The 27,214-nt window shown below is 38.3% G+C and overlaps 3 protein-coding genes across 4 annotated transcripts; all 3 read right to left on the reverse strand.

The window, feature by feature from the left end:
* Positions 1–13,281: 13,281 nt before the first annotated feature.
* Positions 13,282–16,512, reverse strand: LOC149927180 (MTOR-associated protein MEAK7-like). The gene is made up of 8 exons (XM_090158320.1): positions 16,332–16,512; positions 15,986–16,204; positions 15,790–15,925; positions 15,587–15,723; positions 15,243–15,528; positions 15,061–15,179; positions 13,517–13,693; positions 13,282–13,461 (listed from the first exon to the last, which is right to left on the reverse strand). The coding sequence occupies exons 1-8, from the start codon at positions 16,485–16,487 to the stop codon at positions 13,336–13,338; spliced, it is 1,356 nt and encodes a 451-aa protein (XP_090014446.1). The 5' UTR covers positions 16,488–16,512; the 3' UTR covers positions 13,282–13,335.
* Positions 16,513–17,910: 1,398 nt separating this feature from the next.
* LOC149927181 (uncharacterized) lies at positions 17,911–19,130 on the reverse strand. Its single transcript, XM_090158792.1, has 5 exons — positions 18,679–19,130; positions 18,505–18,624; positions 18,312–18,431; positions 18,118–18,237; positions 17,911–18,042 (listed from the first exon to the last, which is right to left on the reverse strand). The coding sequence occupies exons 1-5, from the start codon at positions 18,785–18,787 to the stop codon at positions 17,927–17,929; spliced, it is 585 nt and encodes a 194-aa protein (XP_090014918.1). The 5' UTR covers positions 18,788–19,130; the 3' UTR covers positions 17,911–17,926.
* On the reverse strand, positions 19,073–21,291 carry LOC149927182 (uncharacterized). 2 transcript variants are annotated; one of them, XM_090158791.1, is made up of 8 exons: positions 20,565–21,291; positions 20,332–20,483; positions 20,150–20,269; positions 19,890–20,077; positions 19,636–19,800; positions 19,363–19,555; positions 19,225–19,302; positions 19,073–19,162 (listed from the first exon to the last, which is right to left on the reverse strand). In XM_090158791.1, the coding sequence occupies exons 4-8, from the start codon at positions 20,061–20,063 to the stop codon at positions 19,140–19,142; spliced, it is 633 nt and encodes a 210-aa protein (XP_090014917.1). In that variant the 5' UTR covers positions 20,064–20,077; positions 20,150–20,269; positions 20,332–20,483; positions 20,565–21,291; the 3' UTR covers positions 19,073–19,139. The 2 variants fall into 2 exon arrangements, with proteins under 2 accessions (XP_090014917.1, XP_090014916.1); XM_090158790.1 differs by having other exon boundaries at positions 20,150–20,483.
* Positions 21,292–27,214: the final 5,923 nt, after the last annotated feature.

Consider the following 27,214-nt stretch of genomic DNA (forward strand, 5'->3'; position numbering starts at 1 on the left):
ATTTAAAAACAAATAAAAAAAATTAGTAAATTTAACATTTTTGGATTACTTTGGACAAATAGGCGGGAATAAAAACCATTTTGGCCGGGAGTAGTGGCTCACTCCTGTAATCCCAGGCGTCCGGGAGGCAGAGTTTGTGGAAGGCCGTGTGAGGACGACCACTAATCCCCCAACGGGTGGTTGTTATACTTCCGCCACGGGTGTCCCAACCCTATCCCCAAGTATCCTCCCGTTGGCGTAGCCGTAACACATATTTCGCACCTGATTAATCAAATGGACGAGCGGACTGTATTGTCACAATGGCTCATAACGAGCTTAAAAAAAAACACACACATTTTGGGTGAACTCGAGCGAATTTGATTAAATACGTCTAAATTTTTTACAAAATATTTGTATAACTTATGCCGTGATAACTGCCATATATTTTCGCCAATAAATCTTAAAATTTCTACATTACATTATCTGAACGATGTAAACGGATTTTTAGATTTCGATCGAAAAACGACGCCATTTTATAAAATGACGGATACAAATATAAATCATGGTGCAATAAGTTAGGTAATTTGTATCCGATTAACCTAAGATATTCTACGTTACATTATCTGCCCGAATGAATTCGTACTACAGATTTTTATAGAAATCCGACACCATTTTGGAAAATGGCGGATATCAATAAAACTCATCGTGCGATAAGTTCCGTAAATATTCGTCGGTTTATCAGTAATTTTCTACGTTTCATTATCTGCCCGAGTTAATTAGACCTATGGGTTTTCCAATAATAATCCGACGCCATTTTGAAAAATGGTAGATATAAATATAACTTATGATGCGATAACTGCCGAAATTATTTGTCGATTTACGTGAGATTTTCTACATTGCTTTATCTGATCGAATAAATAAGCCCCTTACACTGTGATAGAAATATGACGCCATTTTACAAAATGACAGATATAAATATCTCATAATGCGATAACTGCCGAAATTATTTGTACATTAATTTGAAATATGCCGTATGCAAAATAGCGCATAACAATATATATCTTGATTGTTATTAGAAAAATTATCGATTATCAATAATTTCCCGAGTTATCAATATTTTCCTGAGTTATCAGTATTCTCCCGAGTTATAAATAATTTCCCGAGGTATCAATAATTTCCCGAGGTATCAATAATTTCCCGAGTTACCAATAATTTCCCGAGTTACCAATAATTTCCAGAATTACCAATAATTTCCAGAATTACCATTAGTGTCAAGAATTACCAATAGTTTCCAGAATTACCAATAATTTCCAGAATAACAAATTATTTCCCAAATTACCAATTATTTCCCAAATTACCAATAATTTTCCAAATTACCCAAAATTTCCTGAATTACAACCATTTTCTGAATTCACAATAATTTCCCGAATTACCAATAATTCTACAATGCCAATTGAACTAATTTAATAATATTTCAATTTACCCAAATTATGCCTAAATGATAGATTTAATCATAATTATTTTCTATTAATCCAATGATATAAGAACTTACCCAATATTATTGGATTTTGCCGAAATGTATTAAAATTTACCCATTTTATATGAAGTTTCCTATAATTTTTAACAATAACAATATAGAATTTATCGCACCAAGGGATACATTGATGTGCGTTATTTTGAAATAGCACTAATTTACTCGGTCAGAAATAAAAAATTTCAGAATAGTTGAGGAATAATTACGGAACTTCTCAGATATGCGCCAATTTGCAAAATGGCTTCGGAATTCTTTCAAAATAGAAAGGACTTATTTATTCGATCATTTAATGAGACAGAAAAATTCTGATTTGATAATCGATAATTTTTCTAATAACAATCAAGATATATATTGTTATGCGCTATTTTGCATACGGCATATTTCAAATTAATGTACAAATAATTTCGGCAGTTATCGCATTATGAGATATTTATATCTGCCATTTTGTAAAATGGCGTCATATTTCTATCACAGTGTAAGGGGCTTATTTATTCGATCAGATAAAGCAATGTAGAAAATCTCACGTAAATCGGCAATTTCGGCAGTTATCGCATCATAAGTTATATTTATATCCACCATTTTTCAAAATGGCGTCGGATTATTATTGGAAAACCCATAGGTCTAATTAACTCGGGCAGATAATGAAACGTAGAAAATTTCTGATAAACCGACGAATATTTACGGAACTTATCGCACGATGAGTTTTATTGATATCCGCCATTTTCCAAAATGGTGTCGGATTTCTATAAAAATCTATAGTGCGAATTCATTCGGGCAGATAATGTAACGTAGAAAATGTTAGGTTAATCGGATACAAATTACCTAACTTATTGCACCATGATTTATATTTGTATCCGCCATTTTACAAAATGGCGTCGTTTTTCGATCGAAATCTAAAAATCCGTTTACATCGTTCAGATAATGTAATGTAGAAATTTTAAAATTTATCGGCGAAAATATATGGCAGTTATCACGGCATAAGTTATACAAATATTTTGTAAAAAAATTAGACGTATTTATTCAAATTCACTCGAGCAGACTTGGAATTAGCGGGAGTCTTGGGGCCAATGGCTCTTAATAAAAATCAGTGGGCTCTTAAAATAAATCATTCGAACGGGGGTTGCGGGCCACCGGGGCTCTCAATTTAATTAAAAAATATTTATTACACATTTTACGGAAATTTCTGGAACATATTGATTTGTAGCTGTTTTTGAAACTGTTTTCCTACCCTATACGAGAGCAGGATCTAGCGTTACAAATGATTATGTGTGATATTATAATATACTTGCTTGTTTTAAAATTAATAAATGTTATGTAAGTAACGTAACCAATTTTTTCCCCTACCCCCCTCCCCCGCTTGGGCCAGTGGCTCTCAATAAAAATAAACTTAAGGGGGGTCGGGGGCCCCCGTAAAAAATATCACTATTTCCAAGTCTGCACTCGAGTTCACCCAAAATGGTTTTTATTCCCGCCTATTTGTCCAAAGTAATCCAAAAATGTTAAATTTACTAATTTTTTTATTTTTTTTTAAATTATTATTTTTTGATTTATTGAAGTTTTGCACAGGGGGGACCCTTAGAATTTGTCATTTTCGCATGTTATTTTACATAGACTTTTTCTTATTTTATGTTGTCAAAAACATTTTTGGTTGACATGGCAAAACGGAAGCCCAGCGTAACTTTTCCCTTTAACGGGTTTCATGATACATCTAGGTCTAACAATCCCCCAACTTTGAACCAAATCGGTGAGAACCACCTCGGGTCGTCTCCTCGTGAGTATAACGAATAGAAAACGCGTACATTTTAAACAATTTTGTTTTATAGGCTCCGATTTTCTGATGAATGGCAACCCTGTTGCCATAATAGCTGCCCGACCTCCATCTATATTTTGTTAAAAAAATACTATTTTTACATCTACATTATAAATAAATATATTTGTAAATATATATTTATATCAATATTTTATAGTTTTTTAAATATTTATTGAGTAGTTTAAAAGAAGAATCGTGCCTATATGGAGCGTGAAAATGTAACGTGGAGCTCTCATTTTCGTTTGCTTAAACGAAGTACTTTCTACAACTAGAATTTGTGTTATAAATTGTCTTTCACCAAATAAATATATTTCAATAACTTCAAAAATTGTTATGTTTTTTCAAGTATTCTAAGGGGGGGGGGGGGCGCCGAATGGGATTTTCGATACGTAGTCAATACCTCGCCTTAAAATATTGCTCGATTTTAAAAGAGGAACCAACGATCGGAAAATTACAAACATGGGCTTCAAATAAAGCTTACACCTTACTTCAAATCAAGCTTACACCTTACTTCAAATCATATTAAAATCTCAGCGTTGACAAAAATCACAAAAATAACGAATAAGGTTCCTAAAAATGGGACTCTTTCGAAATATTTTCCTCATAGGATAACATTAGAAGGGTTGTCCCTGCTTTCAGCGCGCCAAGCGGAATTTTCCCGCGTAAATCGGCTTTTCCTCATACGCTCGTTAACATGGGAGGAACATAAAGCTGGGGGGCCTTCTAATGCGAGTAGCAGTGAATCCAAGGTTTTTAAAATCGTGCATGCACTACTGCAGTGAATCTAAGTTGGCCGTGTAGTAACTAAGCCCCTCGAATCCTCGCGACTGAGGCCATACGAAATGCAGTTCGATATTCATGGTTGAAATTAATACATTCATGCTTTAACATGATACGATTTAATGAATTCCCAAGGCTATTAGCAAGAATGGGGATCCAGCTAGGGTCTTCCTGGTTGAAAGCCCTTCGACATAACATGAGGAATGTCACAATGAAATACTCGTTGTACACCCCAAAAATTTAGGTTCAGCCATTGAGTTGGGAATATTAATCTAGAGGTCCAATCAAAACGTCGGATTTCAGTATTTCGCGAAACAAGTTTAAAAAAAAGAATACTGCCGTCTGCTCCCAAATGACGAGAAAACTTTATCATTCTACCCGTAGCGCCGTCTATCTTTCAATGGTTCGTTCAAATAAGACGCTTTTTCCGGCCAAATTTTTTTAACAAAAATAATGGATGGCGCCACGGATCATATGATAACGTTTTCTCGTCATTTTAGAGGAGACGGCACATTCTTAATTTTCAAAAAATTGTTTCGCGGGGAGCAGATTTGATTGGATCTTTAGATTAATATTCCCAACTCAATGGGTTCAGCACTCTATTTTACATCCTTCTCCGAAAGTAGCACTTGGAATTCAAAGACTATAATTATAAGCTATCGTCTTTGTTCAAACTATTCACAACCGAAACGAGTCTAGGTGGCGTAACGACGCTAGCTTCTCCGAGGTAGCGCCTAAGATTTTGCGTCTGCTACAGATAAATTAAAAAAAAATTTCTTAAATAAACTTAAATAAAAATTAAATTAAAATGCAAGTATCATTACTTATAAGGTAAAATTAAAGAATAACGAAGCGAAAGTGCTATCCACTTCGTCACCCCACCTAACTTTAGTTGTCAGCTCGGAAAATAGGGCTAGAAAATAGTATAATTTCCCAGTGGCACGAGCGGGGGTAAAACGTCACTGAAGCAGGCTTGGAAATAAGGTATATTTCTAAACTGGTCTATTTGGCCAGCGACTCCCAACTCTTGAATTATTTAAGTGGTCACGTAGACCAGTTGGCTAATAATACGGTAGATAATTTTGAATTAATAAACTGGACACTGGACCAGTGAACCCCTAGCTTTTGAATAAAAAAACTGGTCCGAGCAATTAATAAACTGGTCTTTGACCCAGTGACCACCACTTATTTCCAAGCCTGCACTGAAGTGTTCTTCATTCGCTTCGGCTGACGTCAGTTTTAGGGAACCAATGAGATACCGGGATGTTCTGAGTGGAACTGTCCTTAATGGGGTCACTGGATCCCCAGGTGCGAACCATACTCGACATTCTATAAACTTTCGGGGAGGGTAGTTTGCAGTGGAATAATAAGTCACTCTAGTCCTCAGCTGTGCGAGGGTGGGTTCCGGGCAGTCCATGGTGGGTGTTTTGTTTGTTATATGTGAGGCAGTCACGATGGCTGTCTCACTGGCCGAACGTTGTTTTGCAAAGCGCAATTTTGTCCCGGCCTTATTAGTCTCGTTAAATAACGCAATCCCGGAAACATTTTGTGGATCGAGTCAACGACAAACGTTTATCTCCTGATTGGCTCAAGTTATTACTTAAAACGCAAAAAAAAGCACCGCCCATCTGAGCCCCAGATGGTAGAAAGGGTAATAATATAGTTAGATATTCATGGTTGAAATGAATACATATACATTCATGTTTAAAGGTAATTTATTAGGGAACATTCAAACAAAATGTGCCATTTTGGACCTGGGGTTTATGAAAGTACCGCCAAGCATTTTGAAAAACATACCAGAAAGTTCCAATACGCCAATTTAATTTAATTTTCATTTAATTTCCAGCATACATTTTCAACGAAATTATACACTCTTTTTAGAAACGTTTACTGGGCGGCGCCATTATCGTACAGACAACCAACGAGCAAGCGCAAGCCCTCTACTGCGGAAATTTCATCCCCCCTAAACCGGTTTTTTCATCACCCTCCCCGTAGACTGTAACGTAATGGCGGTCGCTTGGGAAGGCGCGTTTAAGAATCTATACGTTAAATGTTTTACAATACATATCAATAAAATATTGGAGCCATATTCTACTATCTACATGGAGTTTTATTAACTTCGGACAAACTTAGTCACTACAGTAATTAGTGCTTGAAGGAATAAAGTTTGCAGGAGGAGCTAAAGGATGGGGAAATCGGCTTCAGTAGGAGCTGGAGGACCTCTGAAGCCACACCCTCAGAGTCTGTTTTTTTAGCTTAGGCCTTAGTTGTTTCCATGGACCATAATATAGCGCCAGGATAAAATAACCCCGACCAGGCTTGGAAATAATGTTTTTTTTTAAACTGGTCCTTGTGACCTTTGGACCCTAACATTTAAAATTATTTAAGTGGTCCTTGGGACCAGTGACCCCTTGCTCTTTTAGTTTTACTAGCCCAATATGATAAAAAAATGGTTACACAGTAACACCAGGGCCCAGGCCCTCCCAGTCTTAATCTAACGTCGTAAGTATTAGCATAAGTCTATAATATTGTACCCTTATGGTATTAGTAAATAATTTTTCTTCATTGTCAGAAAAAGTTAACTTTAATTTGACATCACAAAAAGATCACAGTACAATCAGGTACTTAATACATTACAAAATATTCTGAGAGTCCTGAGACTCCTGGCTTACTGAAATTCAAAATTCAGTTTGAAGAAATTCGGAATTGTATTCGTCCAATTCCAAAACCTCAACATTGCACTTTTTTTTTCTCGATTGAAATCTTTTTTGAATATCAGTTAGCCACAACGATAAAACTAAACTTGGATTAAAATCTTCAATTTTTAGAACTAATTAAAGTCCTATTATATTATATTACATTTACTGAAACTGTAACTAAGCATATTATTTCGAATATCTTTGATCGAGCTGGATATGACGCGGGATATCGTAAAGTGAGAGAGTACACATCTTTAGGACTGTCTTTTACTTTCCTTCTAAACTGACAACGTGAGTGGCTACCATTCGTTTTTAATCTAATTTGTTCTTCTTCACTAAGAATTTCATGGAAAAAATCTCCCACTTGTTGAATTTCAAGTTTATCGAATTCTTTTGGGTTACATTCTTTATATGCTGGCCAAAGTTGTATCATACCGATTTTCTAAGCATGAGGCAACATTATCGCAAAGTTCTGAGCATTCTTGTATGAAGTCTAAAGGTGTGCAAATAATATTTTTTGGGGATCGAATCGAATATCAAATCATATTTTTCAAAGCACGTCAGATACCAAATCGAATATTTATAAAGTCAAATAATTTGGTCGAATATTTGTAGGTCAAAAATTTAAGCCAGTTAACTGATAAAATACCAAATAGTATTTCGAACATCAAATAATTCGACGTATTTGGTTTTCAAATAACCAAATAGCTTGCATATTTGTCAAAATGAATAGAAAGGTAATTGAAATCACTGTTCTTTTTACTTGTAAATAGCAAAATACTAAACCAAATATATAATTTTGACTTTATCTTATTCTATAAATTGAAACTATAATAGACTTTTTCAAAGAAAAAATATTTATTAATTATAATTTAAGTTATCAACTTATCATACATATTTTAAATGGGTACTATGACAAAATAAGAATAATAATAATAATAATAGTTATTATTATTATCATTAGCTAGGCTAATACCCTAGGCACCCCCCCCCCCCCAGGCCCAAGTCAGCTAGCGACTTTTAACCGTTAGTAACTGGTAACTACAATTAAAATCAAAGGACATGCTATATACTTCATGGTATGCAAACACTTAATTAAAGTTTTTAAATATATGTAAAACCCGAAGGAGCAGATCTTTTATTACAAATTAAAAAATTGCATTTAATTTATAATAATTTTAAATCAATAATTTAGTGAACCCAAAAATTCCAAACAGAAAAATCCAAAATGTCACTTACTTCAACCTTCCTCCCGGTTTTTAGTTCCACATCGAGATATATATATCGAAGTGGGACTATTGCTATGGACGGATTGTCGTTAAGTGTTGTTGTTTGTGTGTTTGTGTGTTTGTTGTGGAAAAGCGACGACACGGTAGATGGAGCTGCGAAAAATAATTTATTAATATTAATTTCGTATCACATAGGCTTTTTCGCCCGTCAATTTTCTCCCTCGCCCCTGAATCGCGAAGCCCCGCTGACGGTGCGGTCTGCGGGTCAGACTGGGGATTTGCGGACAACCATATTCCGTTCTCTTTTCGTATCACATAGGCTTTTTCGCCCGTCAATTTTCTCCCTCGCCCCTGAATCGCGAAGCCCCGCTGACGGTGCGGTCTGCGGGTCAGACTGGGGATTTGCGGACAACCATATTCCGTTCTCTTTTCGTATCACATAGGCTTTTTCGCCCGTCAATTTTCTCCCTCGCCCCTGAATCGCGAAGCCTCGCTGACGGTGCGGTCTGCGGGTCGGACTGGGGATTTGCGGACAACCATATTCCGTTCTCTTTTCGTATCACATAGGCTTTTTCGCCCGTCAATTTTCTCCCTCGCCCCTGAATCGCGAAGCCCCGCTGACGGTGCGGTCTGCGGGTCAGACTGGGGATTTGCGGACAACCATATTCCGTTCTCTTTTCGTATCACATAGGCTTTTTCGCCCGTCAATTTTCTCCCTCGCCCCTGAATCGCGAAGCCCCGCTGACGGTGCGGTCTGCGGGTCAGACTGGGGATTTGCGGACAACCATATTCCGTTCTCTTTTCGTATCACATAGGCTTTTTCGCCCGTCAATTTTCTCCCTCGCCCCTGAATCGCGAAGCCTCGCTGACGGTGCGGTCTGCGGGTCGGACTGGGGATTTGCGGACAACCATATTCCGTTCTCTTTTCGTATCACATAGGCTTTTTCGCCCGTCAATTTTCTCCCTCGCCCCTGAATCGCGAAGCCCCGCTGACGGTGCGGTCTGCGGGTCAGACTGGGGATTTGCGGACAACCATATTCCGTTCTCTTTTCGTATCACATAGGCTTTTTCGCCCGTCAATTTTCTCCCTCGCCCCTGAATCGCGAAGCCCCGCTGACGGTGCGGTCTGCGGGTCAGACTGGGGATTTGCGGACAACCATATTCCGTTCTCTTTTCGTATCACATAGGCTTTTTCGCCCGTCAATTTTCTCCCTCGCCCCTGAATCGCGAAGCCTCGCTGACGGTGCGGTCTGCGGGTCGGACTGGGGATTTGCGGACAACCATATTCCGTTCTCTTTTCGTATCACATAGGCTTTTTCGCCCGTCAATTTTCTCCCTCGCCCCTGAATCGCGAAGCCCCGCTGACGGTGCGGTCTGCGGGTCGGACTGGGGATTTGCGGACAACCATATTCCGTTCTCTTTTCGTATCACATAGGCTTTTTCACCCGACAATTTTCTCCCTCGCCCCTGAATAGCGAGGCCCCGCTGACGGTGCGGTCTGCGGGTCGGACTGGGGATTTGCGGACAACCATATTCCGTTCTCTTTTCGTATCACATAGGCTTTTTCGCCCGTCAATTTTCTCCCTCGCCCCTGAATCGCGAAGCCCCGCTGACGGTGCGGTCTGCGGGTCGGACTGGGGATTTGCGGACAACCATATTCCGTTCTCTTTTCGTATCACATAGGCTTTTTCACCCGACAATTTTCTCCCTCGCCCCTGAATAGCGAGGCCCCGCTGACGGTGCGGTCTGCGGGTCGGACTGGGGATTTGCGGACAACCATATTCCGTTCTCTTTTCGTATCACATAGGCTTTTTCGCCCGTCAATTTTCTCCCTCGCCCCTGAATAGCGAGGCCCCGCTGACGGTGCGGTCTGCGGGTCGGACTGGGGATTTGCGGACAACCATATTCCGTTCTCTTTTCGTATCACATAGGCTTTTTCGCCCGTCAATTTTCTCCCTCGCCCCTGAATCGCGAAGCCCCGCTGACGGTGCGGTTTGCGGGTCGGACTGGGGATTTGCGGACAACCATATTCCGTTCTCTTTTCGTATCACATAGGCTTTTTCGCCCGTCAATTTTCTCCCTCGCCCCTGAATCGCGAAGCCCCGCTGACGGTGCGGTCTGCGGGTCAGACTGGGGATTTGCGGACAACCATATTCCGTTCTCTTTTCGTATCACATAGGCTTTTTCGCCCGTCAATTTTCTCCCTCGCCCCTGAATCGCGAAGCCCCGCTGACGGTGCGGTCTGCGGGTCGGACTGGGGATTTGCGGACAACCATATTCCGTTCTCTTTTCGTATCACATAGGCTTTTTCACCCGACAATTTTCTCCCTCGCCCCTGAATAGCGAGGCCCCGCTGACGGTGCGGTCTGCGGGTCAGACTGGGGTTAATAAGTGTGGCACTTTCTTATCGAAACCTTGTATGGTCAGAAGTAATAAGTGTGGCACTTTCTTATCGAAACCGTGTATGGTCAGAAGTAATAAATAAGTGGGTCACTTTCTTATCGAAACCGTGTATGGTCAGAAGTAATAAGTGTGGCACTTTCTTATCGAAACCGTGTATGGTCAGAAGTAATAAATAAGTGGGTCACTTTCTTATCGAAACCGTGTATGGTCAGAAGTAATAAGTGTGGCACTTTCTTATGGAAACCGTGTATGGTCAGAAGTAATAAATAAGTGTGGCACTTTCTTATCGAAACCGTGTATGGTCTTAAGAAATAAATAAGTGTGGCACTTTCTTATCGAAACCGTGTATGGTCAGAAGTAATAAATAAGTGTGGCACTTTCTTATCGAAACCGTGTATGGTCAGAAGTAATAAATAAGTGTGGCACTTTCTTATTAAAGGGAGAGTGACCGAAAAAAAAACAGTTGGTCTCATTCGATAGAACTCTTTAACGCGCACGCAGTGCCGTTAATTTCCGCCCCGTCCAACCAACCCCCTTAAAGGGAGAGTTACCGAAAAAAAAAGTTGATTTCATGAGGGTGGGCGGTGGCCACTCTTTAACATAGGATGGTGAATTTTATTTCAAACAATAGGAAATCACATGGGCCCAACAGATTTTTTATTAGTCAGCTGATGGTGGGCGGCATCCACTCTTTAACTTAGGGTGGCAATTTATTTATAAAAAGATAATAAATCACGTAGCCTCATTAGCTTTTGTATTAGTTTGCCTACCTGTGTCTACTAAGGGTGTATATGTTTGTCCACTCTAATACACTGATGTGGAACTAATATTACGGCCTGGGCCGACTTGTTAGTTTTGTTTTGGACTTGGTTTACGATTTAGTTTTACTTTGCTATAATAGAAAATTACATAACAACAGAGAACACGCGACTAATCCAAGGGCGTATCCAGGATTTGATTTCAGGGGGGGTTTTGAGGGAAATTTCAAGGGGGGGTGCTGACGGAAGTTTCACGGATTTTGATTAGCCCCCCCCCCCCAGTCATCAGCATTTCGGGGGGGGGGTTCAATAAGCCCTTGGACTAATCTAGCCAATAGGCGCTAGAATAAACAGCTTCTTCTGCCTTTCGCTAAGGGGTAGATAATGGACGTGCAAAACGGTTCAAGTTACTCTTTAGATGGTCCTTGTCGCTGTGGCATAAAGAGAGGTGCCAGAATTAAAGACTAGTTCGGAAATTTCACTGCATTGTCCTCTGATGGCCTTGACTTTCAACAAATTAGAAAAAGACCCGCGGTTATTCGACCAGTTTGCAAACTATATTTGAAAATACCAAATACTTTGTCCCTATTTTTTCGAATATTCGACTATTTGATCAAGAAAAACGAATATTCGCGAACTTATTCAATTTGGTATTCGATCGAATTATTTTGTCTCACCAAATATTTTGCACACTCCTAATAAAATATTTTGCAATAAATAAATCAATTTTTATGGGCAATCCCCTAAAAAAGCTCATTTGATATACTTTTAACCTTAATTCCACCTTCTTCTTAAGGTTTCTTATTTTAAATACAGCGCTATTAACTTTAGCATCGTACATTAATAAGTCTCTTTTCTGGAGCTTTATGGAAAATAAATGTCGTACGTTAAAGCTAGGGTGGTAATGCTAAATATCGTTATTCATACTCCCAGTGGCTCCCACGCAAGGTCCGTCGAGAAAAATACTGGCTCTCACGGACCCAATCCTTTAGTTTCCCTTCCCAGTTTCCCACTTTCCAACTATGCTTTCCACCTTACACTACTACCAAGGATGGTAGGAATCTTTCTAGTTCTCTCTAGCGAATGTACAAGAACAAGAGAGAGAGAGAGAGAGAGAGAGAGAGAGAGAGAGAGTTGGGCAATTTGGGCAACTTTGAAGGAATCGAATTTAGTAGGAAACTCGAACTCCAAGCTGAATTTTCATAATTAGTTGGATTTAATAAACTGGTCCTACCCTACTTTCTGAATAAACAAACCGGTCCGAGCAATTAATAAACTGGTCTTTGACCGAGTGATCACCACTTATTTCCAAGCCTGACCCCGAGGAGGGGTCTTCTGATCTTCAGCGACCCTTCAGCCACTAATGAAACTCAGTTGCAGCAAAGAATATTAAATACAAGAAAATATGAAAAGTTAACAAAGTATAAATAATTTATTTCTAGAAATATGTAAATTGTTTTTGGGCATTAACAAGTGGTTTTTTAATAACAAAAATCTTAAATGGGAAGGTAACTTTACCTTTCTTTTACTCTTGGGCCTTAGTTATTTTCTTAACTTTTATTTTACAATAGGTGGGTTTACTGATGTATATCTGGGTAGTAAGTTACAGGGGCAGGGCGATGTTAGGATTTTGTTTTTAATTTCAGAAGTTCTTGAGGTAGCGCCACTAGTACGATTTCGCTACAATTTAGGAAGTATTGGCGCCATCTCTCGATTGAAAGAAGCTAAAAACATCCGAGTTTTTGCATACCCCTGTAAAGCAAACTCGGCGTCGAACAAACTGTAAACAGACCTATAAGCGTGATCCATTATCATGAAAGATTCAAACTTACCACGTGATTTCCAACGGTTTTAAATGTATATTCTTATTAATAGAGGACGGGATCTGCCGATCGACTGTAAAAAACGACCATCCCCCTTTTCTTCAATGGCCCCCTCCCGGCAGCGGCGAGTTGTCACTACGGTGTTGGATTTAACGCCGCCTCCGAATTCCCCTCCCTACTATTCCTTCATGGTCCACCCCATCCCCAAATAAAAATTGGAGGAGTAGAATTAATTGGAAAGATAATCCTTAATAATCAACACAGAATAGTATAAAACAATCTTGGTTTTTAATTTGAATTATTAAAATTATATATTACTACTATGAACAAGCTGTCTCTTCATCTACACCCAATTCCCTTAATCCATCACTAGCTCCGCCTTTATTTATCATAGTTAACATTGCTTTAGCTGTCACGTCACTGTCTAAAACGCTTTTCTTCGGTACCTAAATGAAAATGGAAATTTCACATGTTTGCAGGAAAGAAACTTGAACAACTTACTTTTTCAAACTCTTTATAAGCTGGTCCTACTCTCCAAACCTCAACTGTGTCAACTTCGTATTGCTCTTTCCCAGATAGAAGTTCACTGCGATAAGTGGCACATGATAAAATTGAGTGTCCATGATCAAATTCAGAGTCTATCCATAGACCAAAGTTGTTCATTTGTCCACCAAAACCCTTGAACATAAATTTTTTAAATAAGCCTAAAATATTAAAACCAGGGTTATTCAACTTTTAAGAGGCGTTATTACCATCTTATACCACTAATAGAAACATTTGTCCTACTGAAGATTGTAATTATTAAGTAAACAAGGGTAGGGGTTGATTAATTATAAAAAATAATTTAGTTAAATTAATTTACTTTTAAAAAAAATATATTTTCAGTAAATATTTATTTAATTTTTACTATCTTTACTCTATGTTATTCGCCTCTGAAACGAGTCTAGGTGGTGTAACAACGCTAGCTTCTCCCAGGTTGAGCCCAGGGTTAGACATATGGCACTAGTTATTGCATTTGACTACTAAAATATATGCTCCTTAATATTTATAAATAATGGCGTATAATAAATTCATCATTCCCATTTTATTTAAAAAACATCACATCATGTAACCAAAAGTGACATAATTACCATCAATTACAATTATGACACTTTTGATGTAACTCAAGTGATAAAAAACTCCTATTTAAATTCTGACAGGTTGACGGGTAAAGCAAAAAGTTAGCTGTCCTTCTTGTTTATATACCCCCACTAGTCAGTGACTACTAACATAAATTAAGTTAGGAGGCTCACTAGGCAGGCTGACTACTTAAAAAATATCCTTATGTCCAACCTAGGAGGATTCAAGTGTACCTGGAGAAGAAATTTGTATTCCCCCGACTAATGTCTCGCGGCTCGGCTACAGCTGTCGCCTGGTGTGTCAAATACTTGGACATAACGTTTTTAGCGCCACCTACAAAGCTTCAAAGTAACCTAGGAGTTACCAAAACATTGGTCTGCTACAGTATTTCGAACTTTAACGGTTTTTAGCTTAGGCCACGTTGAAGAAATTTGCCCGAAATCTATATAATTTCAAAGAAAGTTGCAATGAATGTTGTTTTAAATTTAATTATGGGGAAATATTTTGCTTTGACAACTGTCGTAGCGATTCTAGGTGCCATAAAAATATAATTTTTTCTCCAGTCCCTAAACCAAACACGTGGTCATAGTTCACATTTTCCCCACTAGATGGCTCCGTTATAGTTTATGTCCAAGGGTTTGAGGCTTGGAGCATAAGAATGTTTTTTTTTCTAATAAAATTTACGAATAACTAATGATGAGGAAAAACTAAAAGCGTCTGGTTCAGCCACTACCTATCTAGGTTTCAATGGCGAAACAAAGGGGGCTTTGCTATAGTTTTTGGTTGGGAATGAACAGGGAATTTGGGGAAAGCAAGTCTTGACTTATGGGCGTCATAAAAAAAATTTGGTAATCTAACCTCCTTAACTGTAATAACCCTGCTGTAATCTTAAGTAAAATATTTTAGTATGTTCTGTAAATACCAACCAAACCATTAGGAAGAGTACGTTGATGTAAACATAGATACATAAAATTGTTGTTCATGCCCGAGCTCTCATAAATTTTCAAATCTGGCTGTAGTTTAAAAATGAAACTGTTCTGATTTCCTATTAAAATTTAACACCATTATTAAAGTTGGAGAAAAAAGATGTTAATCATACAAAAATTACCTACGAATTTTGGGAAAAAATCCCAGTCAACTGGCGCAAAACCTCCAAAAACATAATCATCTTTATCTTTTATTATAACTAACGTTGGACCTTTTTTTGTAATGTGACCCATTAAAGCTGAAAAACTAGCTCCATGAACATTTGAAGAATATAAAAGATGCCACGTTTCTCTTAAGCTTGGAGGCAAGGAGTGATTGAGAAGTAATAATGATGGCAAATCCAGTAGTGACGTAACTTTTGCCCAATTTGCACCCGTACATAAAGGCAATTTAAACCTTAACAAGTTCTACAAAAATAGTAATGTAATTATGTTAAAAAAAAATTAAGGGGATTTAGTGTCTTACTTGTGATAAAGGCAGAGCATTGTTAATTATCATGGTAAAAGCTGTGCCAATTAGAGATTCTCCCATAAACATTTGTTCAATTTCTGAAGCATCTATCGATATGGTTTGAGATTCCCACTTCTCTTTAGCCATTTTATCTAAAACAAATCTTATCTAAATTAATAGACTAACTCAAACACTCAAAATTTATCACAAATTCAAACCTTTCTTAAACAAATCAAAGAAAAACAACTTGGAAAGACGTGTCACTAAACTGTCATGGTTGGGAAACTTCCAGCTTTGGAAATTTTGGGATTTACTTAAAACATTTGGTAAAACTGACGCAATATCTTCAAGAACCTAATTACAAATAACAATGTATAGTTGCTAATGAAAAATTAATATAAAAGCCTGGCTTACAAGTCTGATTCGACTGATAGATGTAGTATTATTTCCTTCAGTTAGAATATAAGCAAATGCTTTTCCTTGTTCTTCATACGTTCCTTTCACCACACAACACATATACTGTACAAAAGTAGCAAAATATACACCCTTCCACAATTGTTTATCGGACACCGAAGACATCCCATTATATATTTGTTTCGCAAGAAGAGACGTAAGCGTCCTTCCAACATAGTCCTAGAAAGTGGTAAAAAGGGTATTTTGCAATATCAGCAGCAATAACAGGCCCATAGCTTAGATTAGATTAGACATAACAGTTAAGCCTTGATTATACATACTGAAATTAACCGAAATAAATACTTACTAGAAATTGGTCGAATGAGAAACATTTTAATGGAACTTTACTTTGTTCATTTTCTTGGGCTATGGCACGAAATATTTTATAACACTGACTTATTTCACTTTCTGATAAACGATTTAAATAGAGCTGCAAATTGTCCTTCGAACTCCCTGCTCCCATTTTGGAATGTGAACCAACTACAAGGTTGCCAACAAGTACTTTCAAAGGTGCTGATACGTTTCCGATTACTCCGACTTCCCATTACTCCGACTTCCCATTACTCCGACTTCCCATTTCTCCGACTTCCCATTTCTCCGACTTCCCTTGTCTCTGTGTAGTACGATTTGTTGGTCGGGAAAATTCTAAACTATTGAGCGGGATGTTTTTAATATAGGCGGGTAAGTTTGAATATCAATTGTTTAATGATTTATTTCTTCAATTGTCCTTAAGATCCATTTAAGTCTTTACTTGTTTCTGAAAAATCGCAGATAAATTTACAATAAGCATGAGTCTGATTGGTTTTAAACTAGTTTAATGATTTATTTCTTCAATTGTCCTTAAGATCCATTTAAGTCATTACTTGTTTCTGAAAAATCGCAGACAATTTTTAAATTGCAATAAGCATGAGTCTAATTGGTTTTGAAATACATATATTAGTTTTTTTATTTTTGGGTGTAATAGCACAAAAACGCATGTTTTCTATAAGATTTTTTTCTAAAAAATTGTCCCCTAAAATGGCACCACTGAGAAGGCATAGGAATGAAGCCTCGAGAGATTCAGGCACAAGGTTAGTAGAGAAAAATACACTATGATTCAGGCATTGAGTTGGGAATAAATAGAGGTACAACTAAATCTGGCTGACGCGGGAACAATTTATTTCAATAAGGAAACTTTATCAATTTTATCGATCGTTCTACCGTGGCGGCTTCTTTCTCTGGTGGTGGTCATTATATGGCAATTGAATTTTTGGGCGAATCTGACGCGAAATTGAAATGTATGATTTATCGTAACAAACAAACCTTTGAAGTTGTTTAAAACAATTTTATTCTGTCAACACGATCCTTTTTAACACAAGTTACAGTGAGTTAGCTAATAATTATTTATTTTCAACCATACAACTTTACAAAATATAGATGGCACTACCACCTAATTATAAAGATAAATTTCGTAGTCTTCTCAGAACAGGTCCCGCGTAACCATGGCAACCGAAATCGTGATTGTAATTCTAGCAGTATTTTTCCCAATTCAATGGATTCAGGTGGAGTCGGAGAAATGAGGTTGAAGATCTATAATTCAACACAAAAATAATTGCTTATGTGGCTGGGAAGATGCATTGCTTCTTAAAACACTGGTTTTCATGATTACAAAACAAAAAGTAACAGGATTTTATTACCTAGACGCCAATCAAATAATCTATTGTCCTACGGCAAAACGGACATTGGTTTTTTGTTTGAAGCATAGAAAAGCACCTGTAACATGCTTTATGGCTACATGGTATTGCTCTAGTGCTGGCAATATTGTCATAGCATATATTGCACTCTTCAGATTCGTTTTGATCGTTCTAAAACCAAAAGGTTTAATACATTTTGAATATTTCCGTACAATATTTATTTTTTTACTTATGCTTCAAGAAGAACATTCTGAATTAGTGCTGCAACAGGTTCTTCCTCAGAACGATCAGCTTCAATTGGCATTAGGCCGTCGTAAAGATCGTAATCTCTTAACATGCCTTCAACTGATTCAAGAACGCTCATTTATAATATATGTCAATGAAAAGTTTTTTGGCACACAAATTCAAGTTTACGCTTACCATTCACTATCGTTGCGGCGTTTGTTGCGATCGAAAACGGTGTCCGGATGGGTCCTTGGGGGCCATGGCAGACGCCGACGATCTGCCGGGGCCTTACGGTGGTTGACGGACCTGGCAGCGCTGTGGCGGAATTTTGAAAATACATAAAAAAAAAACTTGGCAAAAACAAATCTACGTCCCTAGTTTACGCTTACCATTCACTATCGTTGCGGCGTTTGTCGCGGTCGAAGACGGTGGCTGGATGGGTCCTTGGAGGCCATGGTGGGCGTCGATGATCTGCCGGGGCCTTACGGTGGTTGACGGTCCTGGCAGCACTGTGGCGGAATTTTGAAAATACGTCAAAAAAAACTTGGCAAAAACAAACCTACGTCCCTAGTTTACGCTTACCATTCACTATCGTTGCGGCGTTTGTCGCGGTCGAAGACGGTGGCTGGTTGGGTCCTTGGAGGCCATGGCGGACGCCGACGATCTGCCGGGGCTTTACGGTGGTTGACTGTCCTGGCAGCGCTGTGGTGGAAAAAACTTTGCAAAAACAGATCTACGTCCCTAGTTTACGCTTACCATTAACCATTCCAAGAACCGCTGGAGCGTAGGCGGCGTCTTTTCGTGGAGCTTCGACCAGCTCCAATCTCATTCCGAGGGGTGAATTTGGATCGCGCACTACCCTCATGCGCACCGTCTCAATAGTAGCTGTAACTGCTGCTGCTGCTGCTGATGGTGGTGGTGGTGATGGTGGTAGTAGTTGTTGGGCTACTACCAGAGGCGCCACTGGTGGAGACGTTTGTGGAAGCGTTGGTGGAGACCGTGGAGAAGCTGGTGGAGACTGTCGTGGAGATGGTGGTGGAAACGGTGGTGGAGATGGAGGTGGTTGGTTGCCTGGAATTTGCGGGTCTCCGAAATCTTGGTCATCTTCGTCATTCTCAGGGCTTATAAAGTGCTTTGCTCGCTCTAAGAATTGAACGATGTCGATTTGTTCGCTCTGAAATTCTTCGGTAAGAGCTCGTATTCGGCTACCAAAATTGTTACAGTTTGTATAATTGACACCCTTTAAAAGCAGAATTAAGTCAAAATATTGCTTATTATCATTTTGTACGTAACGCTTATTACGTGTCGATCGAATTTTCATCCCTTCAAGAGCGGCGGAGTGGTCTCGTCTTTGAGAGTCTTCCGTTAATTGGAGATGATCTAAAGAACAGAAAATTACTGGTTAATATTAAGAACCGACAATTTGGTTTTAATTTATACCAATGTATTTCCAAATTCCAATATTTTGATAGTTCACTAATCTGTTAAATCTTGAATTCCACGATTCATTATCATTATTGGTCCTCCTCAGTAAGTTCCAGACAGATATAACCGCCGGCGTTACAACTCTAATCCAGTAGTCTTGGACATACTGAGCAAGTCCATTTAATGCTGCAAACTTAGTGTTGGGTAGCTAAATAAATAATTACGTTATTGTAGCCGTTATACTCATTACTATTATATTACGAAAAGTCGAATAATTTATCTACGCACATAGGCCATTGCTGCCATTCTAAATCTAATGATATCCAATCCTTCCTGAATCCGTGCTGCTGGTAAGAGAGGAAGCGCCATAATCATTTTCAATGCGTCTCTAGCTGGTCCGTTAACTTTGTAGATATTTATCAAATGCACGGTTTGGATTTTTCGATATATAGCCTAATTTATTTTACAAAAATGGATGTTTTAAATTTACTACACAAATTACTGCGACATCAATGTAAAATGTATAAGGTGCTTTTATTTACCTGCGCAAAGTGGAACCAGCACCCATTCATTTGGGCGGCGGGAAAATGACGCCTGAGACTGTTTTGAAGGCCTAATTCATAATCAGTCATTATTTCGGTCGGAAATAGTGCAGGAAACTCTTGTGAAACGTACTGGAAGAGTTCGTTGTACGCCTGCTGTGATTTTACAGTCATCAGCGCGTAAACGGCTGAGAAAACCGGCACCAATTTAAAGTTCCTATTGTCAGTACTTCTGCTAAAATAAGTAAAATATAACTTACATAGTTTGTACGGTTGGCTGCCAAATGAATCACAACTAACTGTTTGAAGAGTTTTGGAACTTTAAATGCGCCGTCTACAAACATTGACGTTGCTTCTGGCATCACATTGTCCGCCATGTACTGAGACACAAAAACCAGAGTGTGAAAAAGGGGTAGCATCACTCTGAACAATGGGTTCTCACAAGAATCTCTAGAAAAGTGTTCAGCTATGCCTCTTTGACCCATATTTTCTGCAGCACCCTGGACGCTGTTGGGATTCACCGGAAATCTTTCCCGTGCTGCTCTACCCATCATGCTTTTCATGTTGGTATAAGTCACGTCGGTGACGTCATGTCTAAATATCAAATATACCGTTGTCATTTTCAAATCGCCTTTACAAAACTGTCTGATTTTCGGAAGAAAATTATTTACTTACTCCATACGAAGGCGGTCGAAAACTGTCTTCTGAGACGAGGCGAAACTTGAGGCTGCTAAAGTCCGTAATTTACCTTTGAACTCCATTTTCTTGGTTCTTCTTGCTGGTGGGTTGTGATTGTGTCCATGGTTATTACACATCTCCAAACGCTCAGCACCAGGTCGCAAAACTGCAGTTTGTTTGCACTTTAATACGGTGTTAGTTTGGAAATAACACCGAAAGTAAATGGAGCCATTGGGCTTTTTTTATTTCTTAAATACAAATACCCATCCTGCTTAAACACGCGACTGCCTTTTTGTTCACCTGTAATAATTTCCATGACTATTCTGGAAAGCAAAATCTCGTTGGAAAAGATTTTCAAGACGTGTATAATACAATTTATTTGCGGAACAAGTGGACAACGTTCGGTTTTATTCTGGAGGGCTGACGCGCTGTCCCTCTAGCCACTGGCTAACCTTTCAAATTGTTGGGGGAGGTGGGAGTTTTTTATTTCAGAGCTAACAGTGAAGTTTACCTATTTCGCGCAAATTGGCTAAATTCTAGGAAGCCGGACTCTCCCATTGCCCTACAAGTTTCGGCCCATTAATCAAGTGGAGATAAGATTTTAAAGTTTGACAGGGTTTTTTCCCACGTAGGCACTACAATTTAGGGCCCCCTCTTGCCCACCAATTTTAAATATATTTACTTCAACCATAAGTAACATAATAAACATAAGTATGACACTACCTATTTACCTAATGCATTTTTTTAATAATAGTCTGTTTCACCATTGACAACGTAAATTATTATGTCACTTAAGACTACTAACTCTCAAATTAAACTAATGTAGTATTGTTTCTGATATTTTTAAATAAAGGTTTGATTTATACATGAAAATATTTTAGCAAAACGTGTATTATTCTATATTAAAGTGTTTCTCATTATTTATACTGAAAAGAAATCTTGTCCAATGAAATAAATGCATCCTTAGAATATTTAGTACTCAGCTAGAGAAAAAAAATCTAAATCTTCGAAGCGTGTTCGGAGCCTTATAAAATAGCTGAAAGCACTGAAGGAATATTCAATTATTTGTATTTTTTTATATTTTCTATTTTTAACTCTAGTCTCCGTCCCACATGAAGAAGGCATTGTAGTTCTCCCCTTCTTTTACAACTTAACGACTTCTTCTGAGAATTGCTTAAAAGGAGGGACGATGTGTCCCACGAAAGTGCCCCTAAGCTCCTTTGACGAGCCGCATATCGGCATCTTTCTCCAAACCTTTATGGCCCATTGTTCAATGTCAAAAAGGAAGGGGGCGGCTCAGACTTCCAATTAGCGTGAACTCAGGGACCCATCTTCGTTTGCTAAAAAACCCAAAAATCATGAATATTAGGACACTGTGTAACGTCCATAGCCCTATATGACATCATGTTTTAGCACTTAACTCGCCTTTTAAACTATACCTCCTAAATCCAAAATACTCCTACGGGCCCCTCTAATACCGAATTTTGGTTACCAAAAATTGTCTGTAACAAAATAGGTTGTGTCGGAAAACCTTTGGTGGTAGAAAACAATATATCGAAGGTAGAAATCCGCTCAGAGTTAATTTTCAATAACGTCCGTCCGTCGCGGTAAAACGTTTGATGCAGGGTTAGAAATAAGGATTTTTTTTAAAGTGGACATGTGACCAGTGACCCCCTGAATAAATAAACTGGACCATGACCAGTGCACGTCGTCTGCTACATAGACGGTAAAATAAATGGGGGGGGGGAATTTTAAACCGTCATTGCCACTTAAAAACTGGACACTAGCCAGGGAGGGAACACCGGATTGGTTGGTATTGGAGCATGCGCAGAGGCCAATTTTTAACTTTCGCCGAGTAACAAATATCTAAATCGTGATTCTTCGTAGAGCACGTGGCGCCATCTAAGTAAACTGACCGTTATATTTCGGGAATAAAAGCTAGACAAAATGGTTGTTTAACTGTAAATTTACCTATAACTTGAATTCTTTAATTTAAAATACAAATTATTAACTGAGATCAATCGTAATGACGTGAAAAACGGTTGAAATGATTTCAGTGACAATTAAAGTCGCGAAGCGGAGAGGCTGGCAGCCATGCTGTCACGAAACGTTTCCCCTTTTTTCGTACCCCCAAATTCAAAAACCCTTCAGAGGCTGGGAAGCCGTTGGAATTTATTTTACCGTCTATTAGAATAGCGTGTTTTAACTTTTAACCGTTTAAGTGTTTTTAATTGGGTGAATTCGAATTGGAGTGTACAAACTAGTTAAATTAAACGTAAAATATCATTTATAACTTACTAGTATTTTAATGACTATTTATGAGTGTACAAAAAATGTATATAAAAAAATTAAAACACCTGGAATTAATTAAAAAAATTAATAAAAAATACGCCTCTGGCCTGGGCCGATCTAAAACTAAGAAAAGTAGTTAAGTTTAGATATTTCCTATCAACCCACCACTTTCCTTTCTACCACGAATAGGGCCGACCTAATTAACGATCGGGGTCCCGTTGACTGGCTTAAAAATTATCTAAAAATTCAAATTAAATGATATCGTCTCTACCGGTCCGTATGTAGTATGTGCCAAGAACTAGCTAAAAATATAACTTTCAATCAGTTTTAAATTTAAATAAGAAATCGAATGTTTACGGCAAAAACATAAAAAAAACACTAAAAGGGATAAGCAACTTACGTTGCATATTTGAATTTAAGGTACCCTAAATATGCTAATCATTCCCTCTGCGTAGCTTCGGCGCCTACTTCGTATTCCCACAATACCCAACTTTTCACAAATTTCTACAATACAGCTGGTTGCGGATCCCTTTCAGTAAATTTCATAAACATAGTCGTGACATTTATTTTGGAAATGTGTGGAGACATATGCAAATCAATATTCATCTATAGCTAGGTTTAATTAATTTGAAAACCTAGTACGTCCATGGTAATTATTAATAAAGAAAACAGTTTCGAAAAGGTCTCATGGGTAAAAAACTTTTTATTAAAATCAAAAAGCTGTGGCAAGCTTTCAACCGTCCTCGCGGTCTTCGTCAGGCACACTAATTACAAAATATACAGAGAACGTCCCGACAATACGTATTTTTTACAACTGATACCAAAAATTATTTTTTAACATTCGTTAATATTCCCCATAGTTTCGCCTCACTGTTCCCCTCCTCCAAGTTTAGCCCCCCTTCCCCGGTACTATTGATAAAAACCCCCTCTATGAATTTCCGCCTAAAATAATCAAGCTCCAAATAAACTAGTTCAGGGTTATCCCAATCTATTGTATGTTTAAAATCTGTTTCAATCAAATGTTTTGCGATGCCATTCAAATTATCTTTTTTCTTACACGCGTATTAGTGTTCTTTTAATCTAATTTTTATGTCCCCCCACAAGTTTTATTTATAGCTAGGTTTCTCCAATAATATGAAAAATAATTTAATACAAGATTACATTTACTTCTTACATCCACTTTTAATGTAAGGGTTGAAAACAAAAAAATCTTTCAATATTGGTTTTAACCACTATCTAAATATTGATTTCGTATATAGAAATTAACGTACGCATATGAAACTATTCCTCTGGTCACACCAAGCGTCTCTCTCGAAGGCCGATTCAAATTTATATACAAAAACGTGGTCTCGACACTTTAGCTTGACAGTGATATCAGAGTATTCTAAAGGTCTTGAACAATTCCTACATGGTTTTGTTTCAACCCTTCCACTATACTCCAAAAATTGGTAAGCAACGTCGCGGCGCTTCTTTCGCTGGCCATTGCTAGCGCGGAAACTTGGGTATTGGCTTTTCTTATAATTTGGCCAAGAATAGATTTTTTAAGGGACAACTGGGAATATAGTTGGCGTTTTCTGACCTAGAGCTAAAGACGGCACAGTTCAAAAGCGCGAATTGTCCCTCGTCTTTTTTCGTGATAGGAAATTTGACCTTGGAAATGAATGCGTTAGTAGCATACTACCATAAGTCACATTCAATAAGTTTAACTCGTTCGATATTTAGTCACTTCGTCGCTGACTCGCTATGGTCGTCTTCTAATTGCTATAACCTTGAGAATGTAAATTCGGAATTTCCATTGCCAAGTAAACAAAATCCCAATTTAAACTACCGACGTAGTATACAATATTTTCCTTGTGATTGCGGACACTTAAAATTAGAAACCGTACGACGGTCAGAATACACACAATCCTTCTGATGTGTTAAGTTTGTTTGACCTATTCACAGCGAGGGGCAGGTCACTTCCTTGATTAACGACGCACCCCTCAAAAGATTAAATCCGATTTAATCGTGATTATTTTAGTCAAAATTCAATTTAATCACGATTAAGTTGATCAAATCACGTTTAATCATGATTAGAATGTTTAAATCTGATTTAATCATGATTAAATGATTAAATCTGATTAAAATGATAAAATCTGTTTAAAATGATTAAATCCTGATTAAAATTATATCGTGATTAGTATGATTAAATCGTACTTTAGTTTTGATTTTAATGATAAATTCCCGATTCGACCGATTATATTGATTAAATCGTGATTATGCCACATTCGACCAAAAGCATAAGTTTCGGTTAGCGAATAGACTTATGCGAAAACATTCAATAAAGAATAGATAAACTAGATTTACCAAAACATTTTTCAACAAACTTACATTAAAAAAATATACTAAACTATATGTCCTATAATTAATATAAATATAATTATATAAAGGGAAAGCTATTTAAGACACCAGGGAGAGCGGATGAGTGACCGAACGATCCCAATCATCCCAGTCGATGGAGTTTTCCCTCCGCCGTAGTAACTAAAGACGTTTCGGAGAAATGGGAAGTCGGGGAAATGGGATGTCGGAGTAATGGGAAGTCGGAGTAATGGGAAGTCGGAGTAATGGGAAGTCGAAGTAATGGGAAGTCGGAGTAATGAAGCCTCGAGAGATAGGTTGAGTCGGAGAAATGAGGTCGAACCCTTTCAAACGGGTGTCAACTTTAATCAATTCCCGTGCATGCTCACTTTAAAAGGGGAAATATAGCCCGGGGGGTCAGAATAACGGGGAAATAAAGTCGGTGTACACGGCTGAATGCCTTTACACCATACGCGCCTTTGTTAAAAACAAGAAAAATACAAAAAGAAACTGTAGAGCAAAACAAAACATAATCAAAAAAAAGGAAAGTAGTTCGAAATACACTGCCCGGTGAGTCTTTCTTAACCGGGCAGTGTATTTCGAACTACTTTCCTTTTTTTTGATTATGTTTCAAACCATATGTAACATAATCACTCATAAGTATGCCCAGGAATTTATACATCGAACTTGGAATGGTTATCTCGCCCGATTTCCGTCTCTATCTAGGAGACCGTTTTTTTCCCCATCATTTTGACGTCAGAGCATACGTGTTTTCTCATACGATTTTCAATGGTATTAAATCCTAGTTTCAGATAATTTCATTCCCCAGTGTCGAAAAAGGGTTCAAACACCTTTTTGCTTTTCCCTTCGCTATCCCCGTATTGATAGCGACGGTCACCTCGTAATTCGGACTTCGCGGTTCTCAAGGGCATTGTAGCTGCTGACAATTTTGATAGCGCTAACAATGCCGGACTTAATCCTTCCACATGGAGAGGTCGGGAGAGCGAGCTGACCCGTCGCTATCAATGGTGGGATTTCAAACCCTAAATTTCGAAATGGCGCGGGAGTCGAACAACAAAAAACTACAGCTGTAAAAACGGGAGGTTGCGCGGGGTAAAAACTCATAAAGAGGGGAGACGCGTGCGAGGAGGCGATTTTTTTTTCTCATACACGTCACTGAAAACGGTCCCCGAGATCTTACCATAGGGAATACGGCCGGATAACCATTCCAAATTAGAGGTATGAATTCCTGGTATGCCATAAAAGCATTTTCTTTAATGAAACCTTGTTCACGGGATATGACGTAGATTACGTCACTTATAGCTCCGTGACGAAATATGCGTCATCAACTTTACTGATGGGAAACGGAAGTTAGTGAGAATTCCTTGCGCGTTTCTGGCTTTGCCTTTGTCAAGATTAGCTCGTGCCTCGCGATCACATGATTTAATTTCCATGGTAACCTTTTCAATAGCGCAAGGATTATAAGAGTTTTTGCATTTTTGGGTCCGCCTAATGTATGTTCCGTGTCAAACAAAGTCTCATTGAATTTTTTTCAATGGAAATGTTATACAGAGGCATACTTATGAGTAATTATGTTACATATGGTCAAACCCATAGATATAGGAAACCTATATAAAGGTCTAGATAAAATCAAGAATGTATTTATTTATACTCAGGGAGAATGAATATGTCGAGATTATTTTTAACGTTTCTCCAATTCCACCCGTTGGGCCCCCCGGTATGCTCCTCCGCTTTAATAAAATCAAGTAATACTGCAATCTCATTGGTTCTTAAAAATTACGTTTTTCGACGCGATTAACGCTGCTGCGAGGACGCAAAAAATAAAACCGCCTCCTTTTTTCCTCCCCCCCCCCCCTTAGCGTGACGGCGTTAGCATGGAGGAAGCACGTGACTGATACTGCGTTCTGTCAATAGGAGCGGACATCTCCATAGAAGAGGAAGGGTTCAAAAATCAAGTGGCTCTGCCGAACGGCGGAGACACGAACTGAGTCTAAGCG

Source organism: Leiobunum rupestre, chromosome 9 (assembly GCF_980474605.1).
Source record: "Leiobunum rupestre chromosome 9, qqLeiRupe1.1.hap1, whole genome shotgun sequence".
Lineage (NCBI taxonomy): Eukaryota > Metazoa > Arthropoda > Arachnida > Opiliones > Sclerosomatidae > Leiobunum > Leiobunum rupestre.